This window comes from Pezoporus wallicus, unplaced genomic scaffold (assembly GCF_028554395.1).
Source record: "Pezoporus wallicus isolate ANWC-B61680 ecotype Strahan unplaced genomic scaffold, APGP_CSIRO_Pwel_v1 contig_11646, whole genome shotgun sequence".
In the NCBI taxonomy this organism is placed as follows: domain Eukaryota; kingdom Metazoa; phylum Chordata; class Aves; order Psittaciformes; family Psittacidae; genus Pezoporus; species Pezoporus wallicus.
The window spans coordinates 184,068-198,006 of NW_026642060.1; the positions used below are offsets into that span (position 1 = coordinate 184,068).

The 13,939-nt window shown below is 46.8% G+C and overlaps 1 protein-coding gene across 5 annotated transcripts in view; it reads right to left on the reverse strand.

Moving 5' to 3' along the window:
- KCND3 (potassium voltage-gated channel subfamily D member 3) overlaps nt 1-12,674 on the reverse strand; it is a 121,404-nt gene extending 108,730 nt beyond the window's left edge. The window contains exons 1-3 of one of the 5 annotated variants that reach the window (XM_057426862.1): nt 12,545-12,612; nt 11,217-11,266; nt 6,213-7,397 (exon numbers count right to left, since the gene is read on the reverse strand). In XM_057426862.1, coding sequence (XP_057282845.1) covers nt 6,213-7,321 — 1,109 coding nt within the window. In that variant the 5' untranslated portion in view covers nt 7,322-7,397; nt 11,217-11,266; nt 12,545-12,612. Of the gene's footprint in view, nt 1-6,212; nt 7,398-11,216; nt 11,267-12,245; nt 12,382-12,544 lie in introns of those variants that run through there. The other 4 variants (XM_057426859.1, XM_057426863.1, XM_057426861.1 and 1 more) reach the window with 4 other exon arrangements.
- Between the last annotated feature and the right edge of the window lie 1,265 nt (nt 12,675-13,939).

Below are 13,939 nucleotides of genomic sequence, written 5' to 3' on the forward strand. Positions count from 1 at the left end.
AGTGCCTGGGTATAGGATCAACCTCCGGCTGTGGGGGTGCGGAGACCCGCATCGCTCAGAATTCACACTGAACACTGATTCTAACTGTACAGGCTGTAATCAGCTGCGAGATGTAATTAGCTTTGGCTAATTTGTTGCAGGGCCTTTACCTTCACCTCCCCTTTCCCTGCTTTCCCACTGACACCGGCTATTCTGTCCCTTCTTTTCAGCCAATCTCTCTAAACTAATTACTTTTACTGGGTCAGCGCTGTTATGAAATTATCATTTTATAAGACTAAAAATAGCTCCGATCCATTCAGCACGCCAATCACTTCCCTTCATCTCCAGTGAAACACAATGTTATCTTTAATCTCTCTTTCTCAGGCACTCACTGTGATGCACGAGAGAAAGAAAGGGAGTTAAAAAAAACTAGAAAGAGGAGCTTAGAAAGAATTTGTAAATCAGTTGCTATAGATGCATCCCTGCCAGGGCTTCCACTGGTAAATTTAGCAGCCACGCTACGGTTTTAGCCAGTATCATTACTTGGCCTTATTCAAAATAATTCACTTCTCACACGACGAGCTTACCCAAAAGGAAGGTTATTTTGCCTTGCGCATTCAGAACAGCGTGTTTGCCCGTACATGCAGTCTCTACACATATTCAAAGCCTCAGAAAGCATTAAGGACAGATCGTTGTTTGCTTTAAGAGAGAAAAATATCCCTTTGCTCTGAGAATGAATAAATGTATTTTAACACTTCTGCAGCTCTGGTGAATGCAGATATCTCAAAGATGAGATGCTTGCCTGAGATTTACACCGGGATAGCGAAGGGAAAAGGTTCCTCCTGTAGTTTCTGATACAAAGACATTTTGTACACAGCATCTGTAAATCCATTAGGAGAAGAGAATTGATAACACATTTTGTGTAACATGAAACTGGAGTCAAGGGAATGCAAGCTCAAGAAAATGGCTTCTTTGTGTAGCTCCATCAGTTCATTGCTTGATTGGACTTTATATTAAATTCAAGCTGTTCTTTGGCCTCTGGATTTCGGAATTGTTGACTGTGTGGGAAATGGCGAGAGGCCAAGGAAATACCCCACATCTCACCCCTCTTCTCATCGCCGATGTTAAATATGCAAAGTAGTGTTTCTATTAAAGCAGCTTTTCACATTCAGTTTAATGGCAGTTACGGAAGTAGTGACACACACAATATGATTACGGAGCCAAACAGCAATCTTCCCAGAGAACCCGGGAATGGCAGCGCTCCAGAGATGATTTATTATTTTCCTTACTTTGCAGACTCCTCTGAGTTTGCAGGAAGGAGGGAATGAAGGTTACTATCAGCTCGAGTGCTTTCAGGACTTTGCATTGAGGAATAACTGCTGAGAGCTCTCTGTTCATGCAGTACCTGGCAGCCTTTGCAAGAAGCATGGTCAGTATTCAGTAACTTCATGCCAGTTCAGCTGTCAGCAGTTTGGCAGCAGGTATTTCATGTGCTATTTCACTGCTTCATCCCCTTTCTTGTCCATGATCAGATACCCATAAATAACAAAGGTCAAGAAATAAGCAAAACAATGATGCTTCTTGCAGAGGGGTTGATCCAGCATCAGTCCTCTTGTCCTCCCTCTGACCCACAGTTTGCAGAACCACAGGGTACCTGCTTGAGCCAAGACAAACCAAAATAGATCCCAACTCCCTGTTCTCTCAGCACTCGGCTAATAAAAGGTACAAGGAATTTCAGATCTTGCTCCAGTTCGGGCTGTTGACATAACCAGGCCAGCATGTCTGCTTTATTGACTTCCTAGCATTAACCTGATTCCTTAAAGGAATTATAGTGATAGGACTGCGTTGTCCAAATGCACTGATGTGTGTCTTTCACACTCACTGACCAGCACAGCTGAATCTGAGAGAGGAACAGTGCTCTTGAAACCATTATGTTCTTGCAAATGTAAAGGGGACAGTCAGACAGAGGACAGATTCTCCCAGGACCACTCCGAGGGCGCTGAGCTCCAGGAGCTCAGCCTCCATTAGGCACTGGAAAACCACACAGCTTATCCCTAAGCTCCAACCAGCACAAACTCCATCAACAGCCTCTGCTCCTTGGTCCATGGTACTGCTGGTTTCTTGGCACAAATGGCCCAAGAGCTCAGTGATGATTCCCTTTGGATCTACTGCAGATCTCACCTTTTTCAAGGCTGTTCCTGGTGGGGATGGGGACGCTGGTGTCTGCTCCAGTGTAGTCCACACCAGGAACCCCAGCTCTGCTGGAACACTGGAGCATGCCCATGTCCCGGGATGGTGCAGGTGGATGTGGCGCTCAGGTTTTCACAAGTACACTTTGCTGCCTACACTGCAAGGTTGCGGACACTGCCCAAGGGCCTGGAACATACTGCTGTTGTCAGGTGAAATGGAAACAGCTATAAAAAGCTTAGAAAAATACATGCTCGGAGCAAAACCAGCGTGGGGCTCAGTAGTGGGAGGGAGGTCTCGTACAGCAGCCGTGGTTTGATGTGTGCTGGCGAGCAGTGAAACAAGAGGCTGCCCCATCCACAACCACAGGCTGTTGAGAAGCAAATTAAACCAACACATTGGTGGCAAGGTAACAAAATGCATGATAATTAAACTGCCTCTCATACAGATGTAAAGCTGGTGGCTCTTGCGTAGCAGGTTAGCTGGAGACCCCAAGACAGGGATGTGAATGTGAACGATGCGAACCAGCACCGTGCCCCTGAGTGGCTGAGATGGAGGGTCCTGGGGGTCAAAACCTCCTACAGAACATAGAACGGGCTGGCAGAGCTAATATTTATTGTCTTGGTGGTTTGGACAAGGGCAAGAGAGAAGCTGGGTAGCTGTTGGCCTCTGGAGAAACGTGTTTCTGCATGGATTGGGTAGCTGATTTTGAATTAATTTGGAATAGTTGTTTCAGTAATTTGGATTGATTTAAGATGCACCCAAGAATAATGCTTTCATTAGAAAACCTCCTGAGCAAAATTTAAATCATGCTAAATTAAAACCAGCCTCTGATAAAGCAGGGCTGACGAGCACAGCAGAGGGATCAGAGATGCACGGTCAGTATAATTTAATTCTTTTGCTTTGTTTCCCATTCCAGAATAATTCTTGTACCCATCTCCTTGGGTTGTTAACTGCCTAAGGAGCTTGCAAGTCAGCCTGGAATTCTCCAGACCGATTTGCATTGTAACCCCACCAAAAGCAGCATTTAATCTATTTTATACAGTGCTTCACCTTCAAGAAGAAAAGCGTTTTTATTGCTTTTCATTTCTGGATCAAGCTGGAAATTCAGTTGTATCCTAAAGATACCGAGGGACTTGGAATAACAGCAAGTGATGTACGGAACAGTAGGAGAGTTATTGGTTTCCTAATGCTAGCCTTGGTTGGTTGTGGTGAGTAAACTTTTGCCTAAGCAGAGGTAATTTTTGAGTGTCTTAATAAATGGGAAAAGTTACCTTGCCACAAGCAATGGTGGAATTCCAGTGCCAGGGAAACATTCACTTATCTGGATTTCGCATTTTCAGTGTTCAAAACAGAAAATACATATATATGTGTAGAGATTTGAGTTAAACCCCGTTGTGCTTTCTAGTTTCTTGTTTGAAATGCTGGCTGGAGTTTTATGGCAAATGGTAATATTTAAGATACTCGTAAAAGCTCCGAGTGTTGCTGAAGCACAAGCAGCGAACTGGCAACCACCAACTATTAAGAAGCATGTTGGAGGCTTTGGCTGCTTTTTTGGCAAGGTCTGTGGGATAGGAATTGCCAGAACTCTCATTAGTAAGTAACAGGATCCTTCCAAACATATTGAAATGACTTCTGAAGAGAGACGTATATGAAATATTGTGTGAAAATGACAGTTTGTCAAAGCTGGAAGGGTTTATGGGGAAGTGGAAGGGGGCAGGAGGTGTTAACCACCCACTCCAGTGGTGGGAGTGAGAAGCTGGGATGACCTGAGGCCAAAAGTTTCATTTCTAGCTCAGGAGTTTCTGTGCTGTGGTGCCAAGCAGTGGGTGAGAGCTGCTGCGCGAGCCAGGGGCTGGAGCTGGCACCATTGGTACCTTGGGACCCCAGCACCATTCCTCTGGCTCCACAAAGTGCCTCTCCAAGGAGGGGTCTGGCGGGGGCCCTGTGATGCTTGTCTGGCAGGAATTAGGTTTTTGTGCCTCTTAGCAGCAGCTCCTCTTTCTGGCAGAGGTTTTGAGTGAGCCAGTGGAGAGCGTTTGGCTTTGGGTGCTTCAATAAGGGAGTGATGGGTACCTACTGTGGGCAGATGGGTGATGTCAGAGGGCACAGGGCCTCTTTTGGGTCTGCTCTTATTGAGGTTTCCGAGTTGCATGTGAGCCTGTGATTTGACACTAAACTTAGCTGACAGCCTATTTTCTACAGACACCTACTTTAATTAAAATCCTGCAGGAAAAACCCCAAATCAGTAATACCAGAAGTTAAAGCTTTAAGGCTTTCACAGCATGTTATAGGTCCCTTTCCAGTGAACTCTTACAAAGCCGTGGTTAAACATCTCATTTTTAAAATCCTTGTCAACTCATTTATAGCACTCGTTCATCTCTAACTTCTGTGATTACAACAGATTGAGAACACTTTCAAGTCCTCAGAAGCACTCTGGTTTGTCCATCCATGTGTTCAGAAAGGAAGGGAAAGAGAACAAGACTCTCCCATCACTAATATAAAGCAACATACATGTGAATGTCCAGAAGTGTGTGCACATACAAAGATAGGTGCCATCATTATTAAACAGAAACCAGAAAACAGAGCTGTGTTTTCATGCATTTCCCTCTCATAGAGAAGATGTGAACAAGCCACCCAGCACAGGTGTCCCTCTGAAGCTGCTCAGATACAGCGATGGGGATGGGAGGGTGGGAACTGACCAGTATGGGCCAGTAAGAATGTGAAACAGCAGGTTGGGGCATGCTGGGATCCAAAGCCCAGCTTCCATTTCGAAACAAGCACTTTTCCCAGGTAAGGAACTCAGCTTTTGCCATATTGAACATGCAAACTTTGCTCAGATGATAAAAAGGAGGAAAAACGGGGTCTTTTTTAGTGACTATGACAGACGTGTTCTACATCTTCACTTAATGAAGAAATTCAGGCCTGCAGTTGTCATATGTCAGATTCTGCTCCTTTCTGAGAGCTGAATTATGATTTTAATAATTGAAAAGTGCTACTGCAAGCCTGGTCATGTAGAACAAGCCCAGGGAAGTGTTTAAAATCAAAAGCAGTTTAGAGAAAAAGCGATCACCACATTACAACAATTGTCTACAACTTAATGTTAAACTGTGTGAATCTCCAGTGGCAAAACTCCCTGCAAAGTAACTGTGAATTTAGTGTATTGTTCTGGTGCGTGGAATTAAGACATTGCATTTGATCCTGACTTTGGACCCGCCTGAAGCAGCAGCCAGTGATGCCAACTTGATTTTATATAACCCCATGAGGGTGAGGGCTTGGTCATTCTGCTTACCAAGGTTTTAGTTCAGAGCAACAGAAGCTCCAATCTATAATCTCAGTAGAAACATCTGTAAGACGGCAATGAAATATAGGGGGAAAATGTGCCCTCCAGGCTACATTCCCCTTGCTTTGATATCATTATCTTTGTACCTGTCCATGGGAATGCTTCAAATTCTACTGCAACAGCATATGCATATTGTTTCTTTAAACTCGCAGCTAAACACAGACAGGAAGCCTGTATCCTGCTCAGTTAAGTACTAAACATGTCCTGGAAATCATGGAGTATTTTCAGTGGAGAGGCCCACAATATCCATTGGAAATATAGCTCCTGGCATGTCAAGTGAAGAAAAAATGACCAACATCACGAAGAGAGACAACACACACATCAGCAACTCTGTGTAAAACGTGTGGCTCAAATGAATGCCTGAAAACCCATAAACTCTACCTGATGGGTCCCTTGCACTCATGTTAACTTTTCTCTCCTGCAGAAGGAGTGTGAAACAGGACCTGCTACTCCACAGCCTTGCTCCTCCTGCACTCATTTCCATTGTGCCAAGCATTTGTCAAGTGGGTGTAAGTGCTTTTTCTGTTTTACACAACTTCACATAAGCATAAATTGCAGAAGTTGTAAGGCAAAGAACAAACAAGCCCTTAACAGTTCCAGCCCCTTTTCAAACATGCACCCAGGAAAAAGCTTAAGAGTAACTGAAGTCAAGCTCCTAGTACATGCTCGCCTGCTGCTCAGTGAAAGAAGAAGTAATACTCACCCCAGTGTTGTCATGGTTACAATAGTGTACCAAAAGGAAGCAGGAATACTGGTGAATTTGCTTGCTGAGGACCCTTTCTCTGCATAAAACATCACAGTTGCAAAGATGATGATTGCCATAGTGAGGGAAAAGAGGAGAAAGCCAAGCTCGGAGGCACAGCTCTTCAAAGTGTAGCCCAAGATTCTTAAGCCTTGGGAATGCCGAGAGAACTTGAAAATCCTGAAAACCCTGAAAACCCTTAATGTCACAAAGGCTCCGCTGACATCCTCGTTGTTGGTCATCACCAAGCCAATGTAGTACGGCATGATGGCCACCACGTCGATGATGCTCATCACACTTCTAATGAATCTGTAGCGACTTGGGGCCGCAAAGAGTCTCAACAGATACTCAACTGTGAAAATCATCACACAAGCTGTGTCCAAGCAAAAGAAAGCCACAGCGTATCTTTCCCCACATGGAAGCTCCTTGTTTCCAGGCACCGTGCCACAAGGGACAGTTTCCACGACATTAGTGATTACAGAGACAGCAATAAAGAAACCGGTGACATAGTAAAAGACTAAGGCTAAGGTGCTGGTGTGGGGGTTCTCGAAGGCTCGCCACATGGTCTGCCGGAAGCTCAGGGATGGCATGGACCCTTCTTGGTTGTTTTCAGAGTCATTGTCATCCATCAGCCGCTCCGCGTTCTCCCGCTTTCTGTCTTTGTACTCTTCATAGCAGCAGTCCCCAATGATTTCAGGGAGGATCCCATAGAAGGCAAGCTCTTCGTCGTAAGCAGAGATGCACTCGTACCTGGGGTAGTGCAGCTTGCCAGTTCTATAAAAATTCAAGATGCACCTAAAGACCTCAGGGTCCCGGTCAAAGAAGTACTCCTTAGTGTCTTCATTGAAGAAGAACTCCTTCTCGGTGCTACCCAGGAGAGTGTCCGGGTATCTCTCCAGTGTAGTCCTCCAGGTCTGGAAACGCCTGCCACTCACATTGAGAATGATCAGCTCATCCTGCCTCTTGTTTTTCTCCGTTGGAGCCAGTGGCATAGGACAGTTGGCCACTGGCATCCATCCTATGGCGGCTGCCCTGGCAAAGGGCAGCCATGCTGCTACTCCTGCTGCCATGATGACCCCAGGCCTTGTTACTGGAGAAGATGGTTAGGCTGCTCCTGAGACCTGTTGGAAGTCAGATCAGTTCCATCTACAACAGAGAACAGAATAAAAACACAACACAGTCAAGAGAGGTGTCTTGCCCCATTGTGTTAAGGGTACGTACACAAGGAATTTAAACAAGTGGCTTGCCCATATCTCCCACCTGAAGGATGATGTTAAGGCACAGGATAATCAGCTCTTCAGGGTTATGGCATTATTCTAGATTGAAATTTTGAATAGCAAATGATTCCTCATTAAAAGCATTTTAAAAGTAGCATAAACACACTAATTTATATTTGCTTCCTCACAAACAAGACTAATCCATAATTCCCCAGGTGTAAGCCTCCTGTGCTCATCAGTTAACTACAGCTGTCAAGAAAGAGCTGAGAACTCCAGTGAAATCAGCCTGCAGTTCAGCCAAGGAGCTTGTATGCCAGCAAAAGCCATGAGTGGACTGAGCTGGGTTTCCAGTCCTAGGACAGCTCAATACATAAGGGATTTTGCACTAAGAACATTTCCAGCTGAAAGAAATTGAAAAGCTCCTCTGGTTTTCATTACTTTTCTTCCATCTTCAGCTGAAGACCTGGCCTCAGCAGCAGTGTTTTGCTGGTGTCTTTTATTTAGAGATGGGTTTTCTCTTGTGAAATATTGCATCCATCCCCTGGCTCAGAGGAAAATTCAGGGTAGCGTTGCTCCAAATACCGGAGCAACAGTCAGTGTGAATCCCAAGTGTGCAAGCTGATGGATTAAGCTGCTACCTGAATACCAAGAACATCAGGATGAGGGAAGCCTCCAGAGTTGGACAGCTTTCTCCCATCAGGAAGATACCTGGATTATTTCCTAGCTAACAGAGGCAGAAGTCCTTCAGCTGAAGAACTGAAAGACTATTAGGTTGAAATATGTTCACTGCACTCTTGATTTTTAGATGAACAATACCTCAAGTTGTCCAAATCGTCAGCCAACATGCTCTTGAATTTAGAGTAGTTATTGTGGTTCTGATCTAGCCCTGAATTTTCTCATTCTTATTGATCAGAGTTCTTGCAATATTTAAGTTCTTGTTTAACTTGTACTTACTCTCACTTCCCCTAATGTTTTTCTAACTCTACCATAACATTATCTGGAGAGAAAGGTATCACAGAAGATGCGTTTGGGGCCCTATCAAAAGTCGATTTATCATGGAAATTCCATTGATTCCACTGACTCAGGCCTTTGAAGCTTAATTGTATCCTTTTAGGCAGTTTTACTCTGAAGTTTTTAATTATATGAAAGCTGCCATTCCAGCCAGTAATGCTGCAGCATTATTGATTCCAACAGGCCATCAAAATACTGAATAAAAAATGATGGAATCAATCTGTGGTGAAAATGACTAAACTGCTCACAGAAACACTCTTCCTCTTCAAGGCACATTAACATTCATCACCTTAATGTGGAATATCTTTCTGTGCAATTTTACTATCTAAAGGACAATTGCAGTCCCTCGTGCAAGCATCTTACTGCTGCTGGAAGAGGTTTTGTAATTACGAAACGTGTAATAATCCATAGTGAGGCGTATCCCAAGGAGACACTTTGCTTATACACACAACACTGGAGCAAAGAGAATGCAGTATCTCCCTATGAAGAATTGTTCAATGTTTCTATGCAGCACTTTTTCTCTCCCCCTGAAGAGGGGATTTATTGCGTTAGAGTGCCAGACTGACAGCCCTGGAGACCAGGCTCCTCCATCTGTGCAGGGAAGAGGCTGAGCACTGCAAACTTTCTCTACACGACTTTGAAACCGTGCCCCAGTCTTTAGCTGAAAGGCAGTCTCTTGTGGCTCTGAGCAGAGCTGCTGGTTTCTTATACCAGCAGTGAAGGATCTTTGAACTTTTAGGAAACCCAGCATTAAGAACAGGGCTTGCAAAAAAAAAAACAGGTGGCAGCAAAATGAGAACCAATTTATTCATTAATCACCAAATATCTAGAGGCAAATAACCAGGAGACCAGCGTAATGCATCCTGTTCCTGTTTCCTCAGCTGGTAAACTGTCTTGGCTGCTTTTTCATTTCCATTAGTGACACCACCACAGTCGTTCCACCAGGACTGATTGGCGACATAGGGTGACCTGACCAGCAGCAGTGCACTGGATCCTCATCTCCCCTGATTTCTCAGAGGAGCCTCGTTAGAAACCTCTCCTGTACTTCTAGAACTTGGGTTGTAAATTCCAGGTTACCTACATTAGCTGCGGAGGCACTATAAATACTTCACATATAATTGTTCTAATAAAGCACTGGTAACTCATAAGTGACTTGCACGCTTTTAAATCAATTTTTAAAGATAAAATGGGTCCTTCCATGCTGGCAGTGTATGTAGGGAAGCTATAAATATCTTGGCTATGAAGTGGACAGGAGATTAAAACAAAAGAGAAAGAGAGAGGTATTCTTCTGGGGAAGTTTAGTTCCCATTTCTCTGTGAGCAAGAAATGCAGCTGGTTAAGGACCATAGTGGGCACAGTTTAGTTTTCAAAGTTGTGTTGAATCTGTCCCATTTGCTTCTCAAAACACACAAGAGAGTCTTTTCCAGCTATAAACTGTCTGAAGGACTGAGAGGGAGAAGACTTATGATACCCCCTGTCACAGAGGTTTTGCTTCTTGTCCACAAGCCCTTGGAGCTCCATCCCTTCCCAAAGTAAGAGATGGAAAATGAAGAGACAGATAGGGCTGGATTTGTAATTCAGAGCAGTGCAAACTAAGTAACTGGTTTATCTACAGAACGTGGAAAGAATCCTCCTTTTCTGGCATGGATTCTGGGGTTTGGTGACTGCTAACAGTCTTTTTAGGCTGCAAGGCAATTGCCCGGGCTCAGAATCTACTGTAGAGTCGACAGAGTCTTCATCTCGCTGAGCAAACAGACACAATTCGATTCTAAGCAGCATATATTTAGCTGCACACATATTTCTAATTTTAATTACCATAATTTCTGCATGTAATTTGAAAGGAGCTAGTTAACAGAGGCTGGGCTCCCTGCTGATGACATTTAGAAGACCTGGTACATGAAATAAAGTAATTTGCCTCTGTCTGATTTAAGAAAGTAAGCATCTATAGAGAAAAGAATCAATTTTCTTTAGGTAATTACGAGGCCAGTGCCAAGGTGAAAGCAGATTTGATAAAGGAGCCTGTGGCGTGAGCCCCTGAACCCCTCAATGGAGTCCCAGCACCATCGAGCCCCCCCTGCCCACCCTGGCTCCCGCAGGCTGTCGGTGCTGCAGGCAATTCGAGGGCACCAGGGATCATCCCAGTCTCCAACAAAAACCTGGCGAGGTCAGTGAAGCTCTGGAGGAAAACTTTGGGGACACAGTTCTCTCGCTTCACCTAAAGGGTCAAGGAATAACTGCTGGCTCCTTACCCTGTCAGCTCCCATGGCAGTGCCGTACTTAATAGACGTGTCTTTGTAGTCTCATGAAAGCAGGAACAGAACAAAAATCTTGAGTGTTTCCCTCTCTACAAGTAGACAGGGATGATTTAAAACACAGCCAATAAATACGCTGTGAGTTTCTCGGTGAGACACCGTTAATGGGAGCAAAGAGCCTTGAGATCATCCATTCTCTCCTTCCCTGTCCTTGTTGGGTCAGGCTCAGGCAGCAAAGATGTATTGGCTTTAAAGCAGAATGCATCAGCCAAAGCTTCCTCTTCTCTGTCAGTCACATACTCCTTTCCCTTCACAATCACATCAGATAATAAAACTTTCCACAACATGTTTACTCCCTCAGTCCATTGGAGAGGTTTAGGAGCAAAAGCAACAGGCTTAGGATAAATGCATGCAAACTTCTGCCCTCCCTCCTAGACAGCCCGAAGAGCCCCATCTTGCATCTCCAGCTCACAGCGATGCCTTACCTGGCAGGAAAGATGCTCCCAGTGCCCAGAGTCGGGCTGAATCTGGGGAACTGGAAGGAAGGGGAAGCAGGCACTCCTCAGGATAAAAGGTGAACCGTTCTGCCTGCCTCTTGACTCCCTCTCCAAATGAAGTCAGAAGCAATCAGTAAATGTGATCATCATTGTGAAAGTATATATAGAGAGATGACTAAACAGCTTCTCCCTCATTACTGCCGCGACGGAGTCTCTCCCTGCCTCTCTCGCCTGAGCTTGCTTCGCTTTGCGCCCTCCCCTTCCAGCACGGCTCGGAGCTTTGCTCACTGCTGAACCCAGCAGCTCCGGCACCGGGTCCCGGAGAGCTGCTCGGCTGGATGCAGCCAGGAGACAGGTCCAAGCTGGTCCCGGGGAGACAGGCTGTGTGTGAAGCGAGACCGAGGAACGGCGGCGTGAGCTAACAGAGACACCGGCAAATGGAGGCACCAGAGCCTACCCTGCATGCTAATGTGACAGCAGTGGCAAGGGGGAATGAAGGGGGGGAGAAGTAGAGGATGAACTTCACGAGTCCCTCCTGGAGCTCGCGGTGTGTCCCTGGCGTGTGGGGACCACGCAGATGTCCCTTCTGGGCAAGAAAATAAGCCATTCCCTCAGCATCACAAACCTCAGCTGTAGCCAACACCTACACCAGGCAGGAGGCAACGCTCAGGAGTAAAAATAAATAAGCCAGACCTAAACCGATCTTTCCCTGTCTCCTTTCCCCCTCATCCTGCCATTCTTGCTTGCCATGCCCCTCAGCAGCCCATGGCAGTGCTGTCTCCACACCACCCTAGCACCATCCCTCTGTATCCACAGCCAGAAGTTGGACTCTCCACGCTTCAAGACCTTGGCTTTCTTGCTCTTTTATCTGTTTGCCGGCGGTCCCCATGTAGTAAATCATTATGTGCCCAAACGGGATGCAGCCAGTCCTGCCCTGCTCTGCCGGGCAGCCCCCGGCAATGGCTGATGCGCTGCCGCGATAGTTCGCGACTTCCATAAAGTAAAGCAAATACCTACATGAAAGAGCGGAGCGCGGCAGCCTCGCCATTGCCTCGCGTCCTTCCGCGGCTCCGGGCGACACTTTAATACGGGAGTTCAGGGGCTGCAGGGCTCGGGGTGGCCGTCGGACGGGGACGGGGAGGCGCCGGGGGCGGAGCGGGGTGCGGGGGACGAGCGGGCGGGGGCTCCGCTCCTGTCCCTCGCTGCTCCGGTGCCTCCTCCCCGCCCGCAGGTGACGACCCCGGGGGTGGGTGCCCCCAGCCCGAGTCCGGTCAATCCCCCCCCCGGTGTCGGTCCCCTCCCGGTCCCCTCCTCACCTCCGCAGGGCGCTGCCGGCCGCGGCCGCCCGCCGAGCGCCTCCGCTGCCATGCGGCTGCCGGGAGCGCGGGCGGCGCAGAGTGCGCGGGCGCGGCGGCGATCAGCACCGCGGGCGCGGACAGCTCCGCGGGGAGGGGCCGGGCCGGGGCTCCCCTCCCACCCCACGTCTCCAGCGGGTGACCCTGGAGGGGGACGGGTCCTGGTTCAGTGCCTCAGCGTTGTCTAATCCCTGATAACTCAATGCAGTTAATGGAGGTCTAACCCCGATTCCCAAGTGCCGGGCGCTGGGTAAGCCTTCCCCAAACCAGTTTCCCCCAGCAGTGTGTGTAACCTGCACCACAGTGCCTGCGGCAAGGCAATGAGTTGCGGTTTTGCGTCGGCAAACACAACCTATTATGATCTTTACAGTGCGGATCCTAAGAGCTGTACACTGGACACACGGGTAGTTTTGTGCAAAGTGAATCCCAAAACTTCTCGGAGAAACTTCCAGCGGCTGTGTGAATTCAAGCAAATCAAAGCATCCTTTATTAGATGTCCTCAGGTCTGCTTTCCCCTGGAGAGCACTTCTCCTGTCTCTGCTTGCTCCTTTCCTCTTGTGGATGCTCAGAGGAAAGCAAAACCAGAAGCAGCAGTACCAGAAGGCTTGTCCTGGTACCAGAGGTTTGTCTGTGATTTACGGTGGCATCAGTCCACAAAGCTCACAGCCTCTCCTCAGCACAGCCGTGCTCCAGCCCTGCTCCTGGCTGGCTCTGGTCTGGCTGGGACTGGGAATAGCTTTTCCCCTATGACTCGGCCCCCTTTTAACTTCCGATCTCTATTAAAAAGCTAATTTGGGAGCTCTTCTTCAATGCTCCCAATTTTGTATTTTTAAATAGAGTATGAAAGTCAAAAGCAAGCTGGCTGCAGATAGGCCAATGTGAAAACATTCCTCCTGCTCCCTCTTTCTTTTTTAAATCCCTTTCTTCTTTCTCTCTTTATGTCTCCTTTTTCTCCTTTGCTCTTTCTTTCTGCCTTCCCCTTCCTCTCTCTTTCTAGGAATGTCTCCTTCGGTTCTCCCGCACCATAGGTTTTACTAAAACTTTTGGAACAACTTTATCTCTTTCTGTTACTGAAAAGAGAACCTGCCAATGCTAAACCGAGCTGCATATGCAGAGGGACAACTGGAAGAGACGCTGCATAGTTAAATATCAATATTAAATATAGTTCACTTGATGGGGTTTTTGCTCTGTATTTATATCCTCTGCCTCTCTAGTGTGTTTTCTGTACTTGGCCTGTTCTTTGGGTGTTATCCTGCTGTAACTTTGCATCTAAATATCCCCCTGACTGCATGGCCGTGCTGCATAAGCATTCTGTAACGACGGTCGCAGTAATAACCCTAGCTTGGTTGCTTGAAA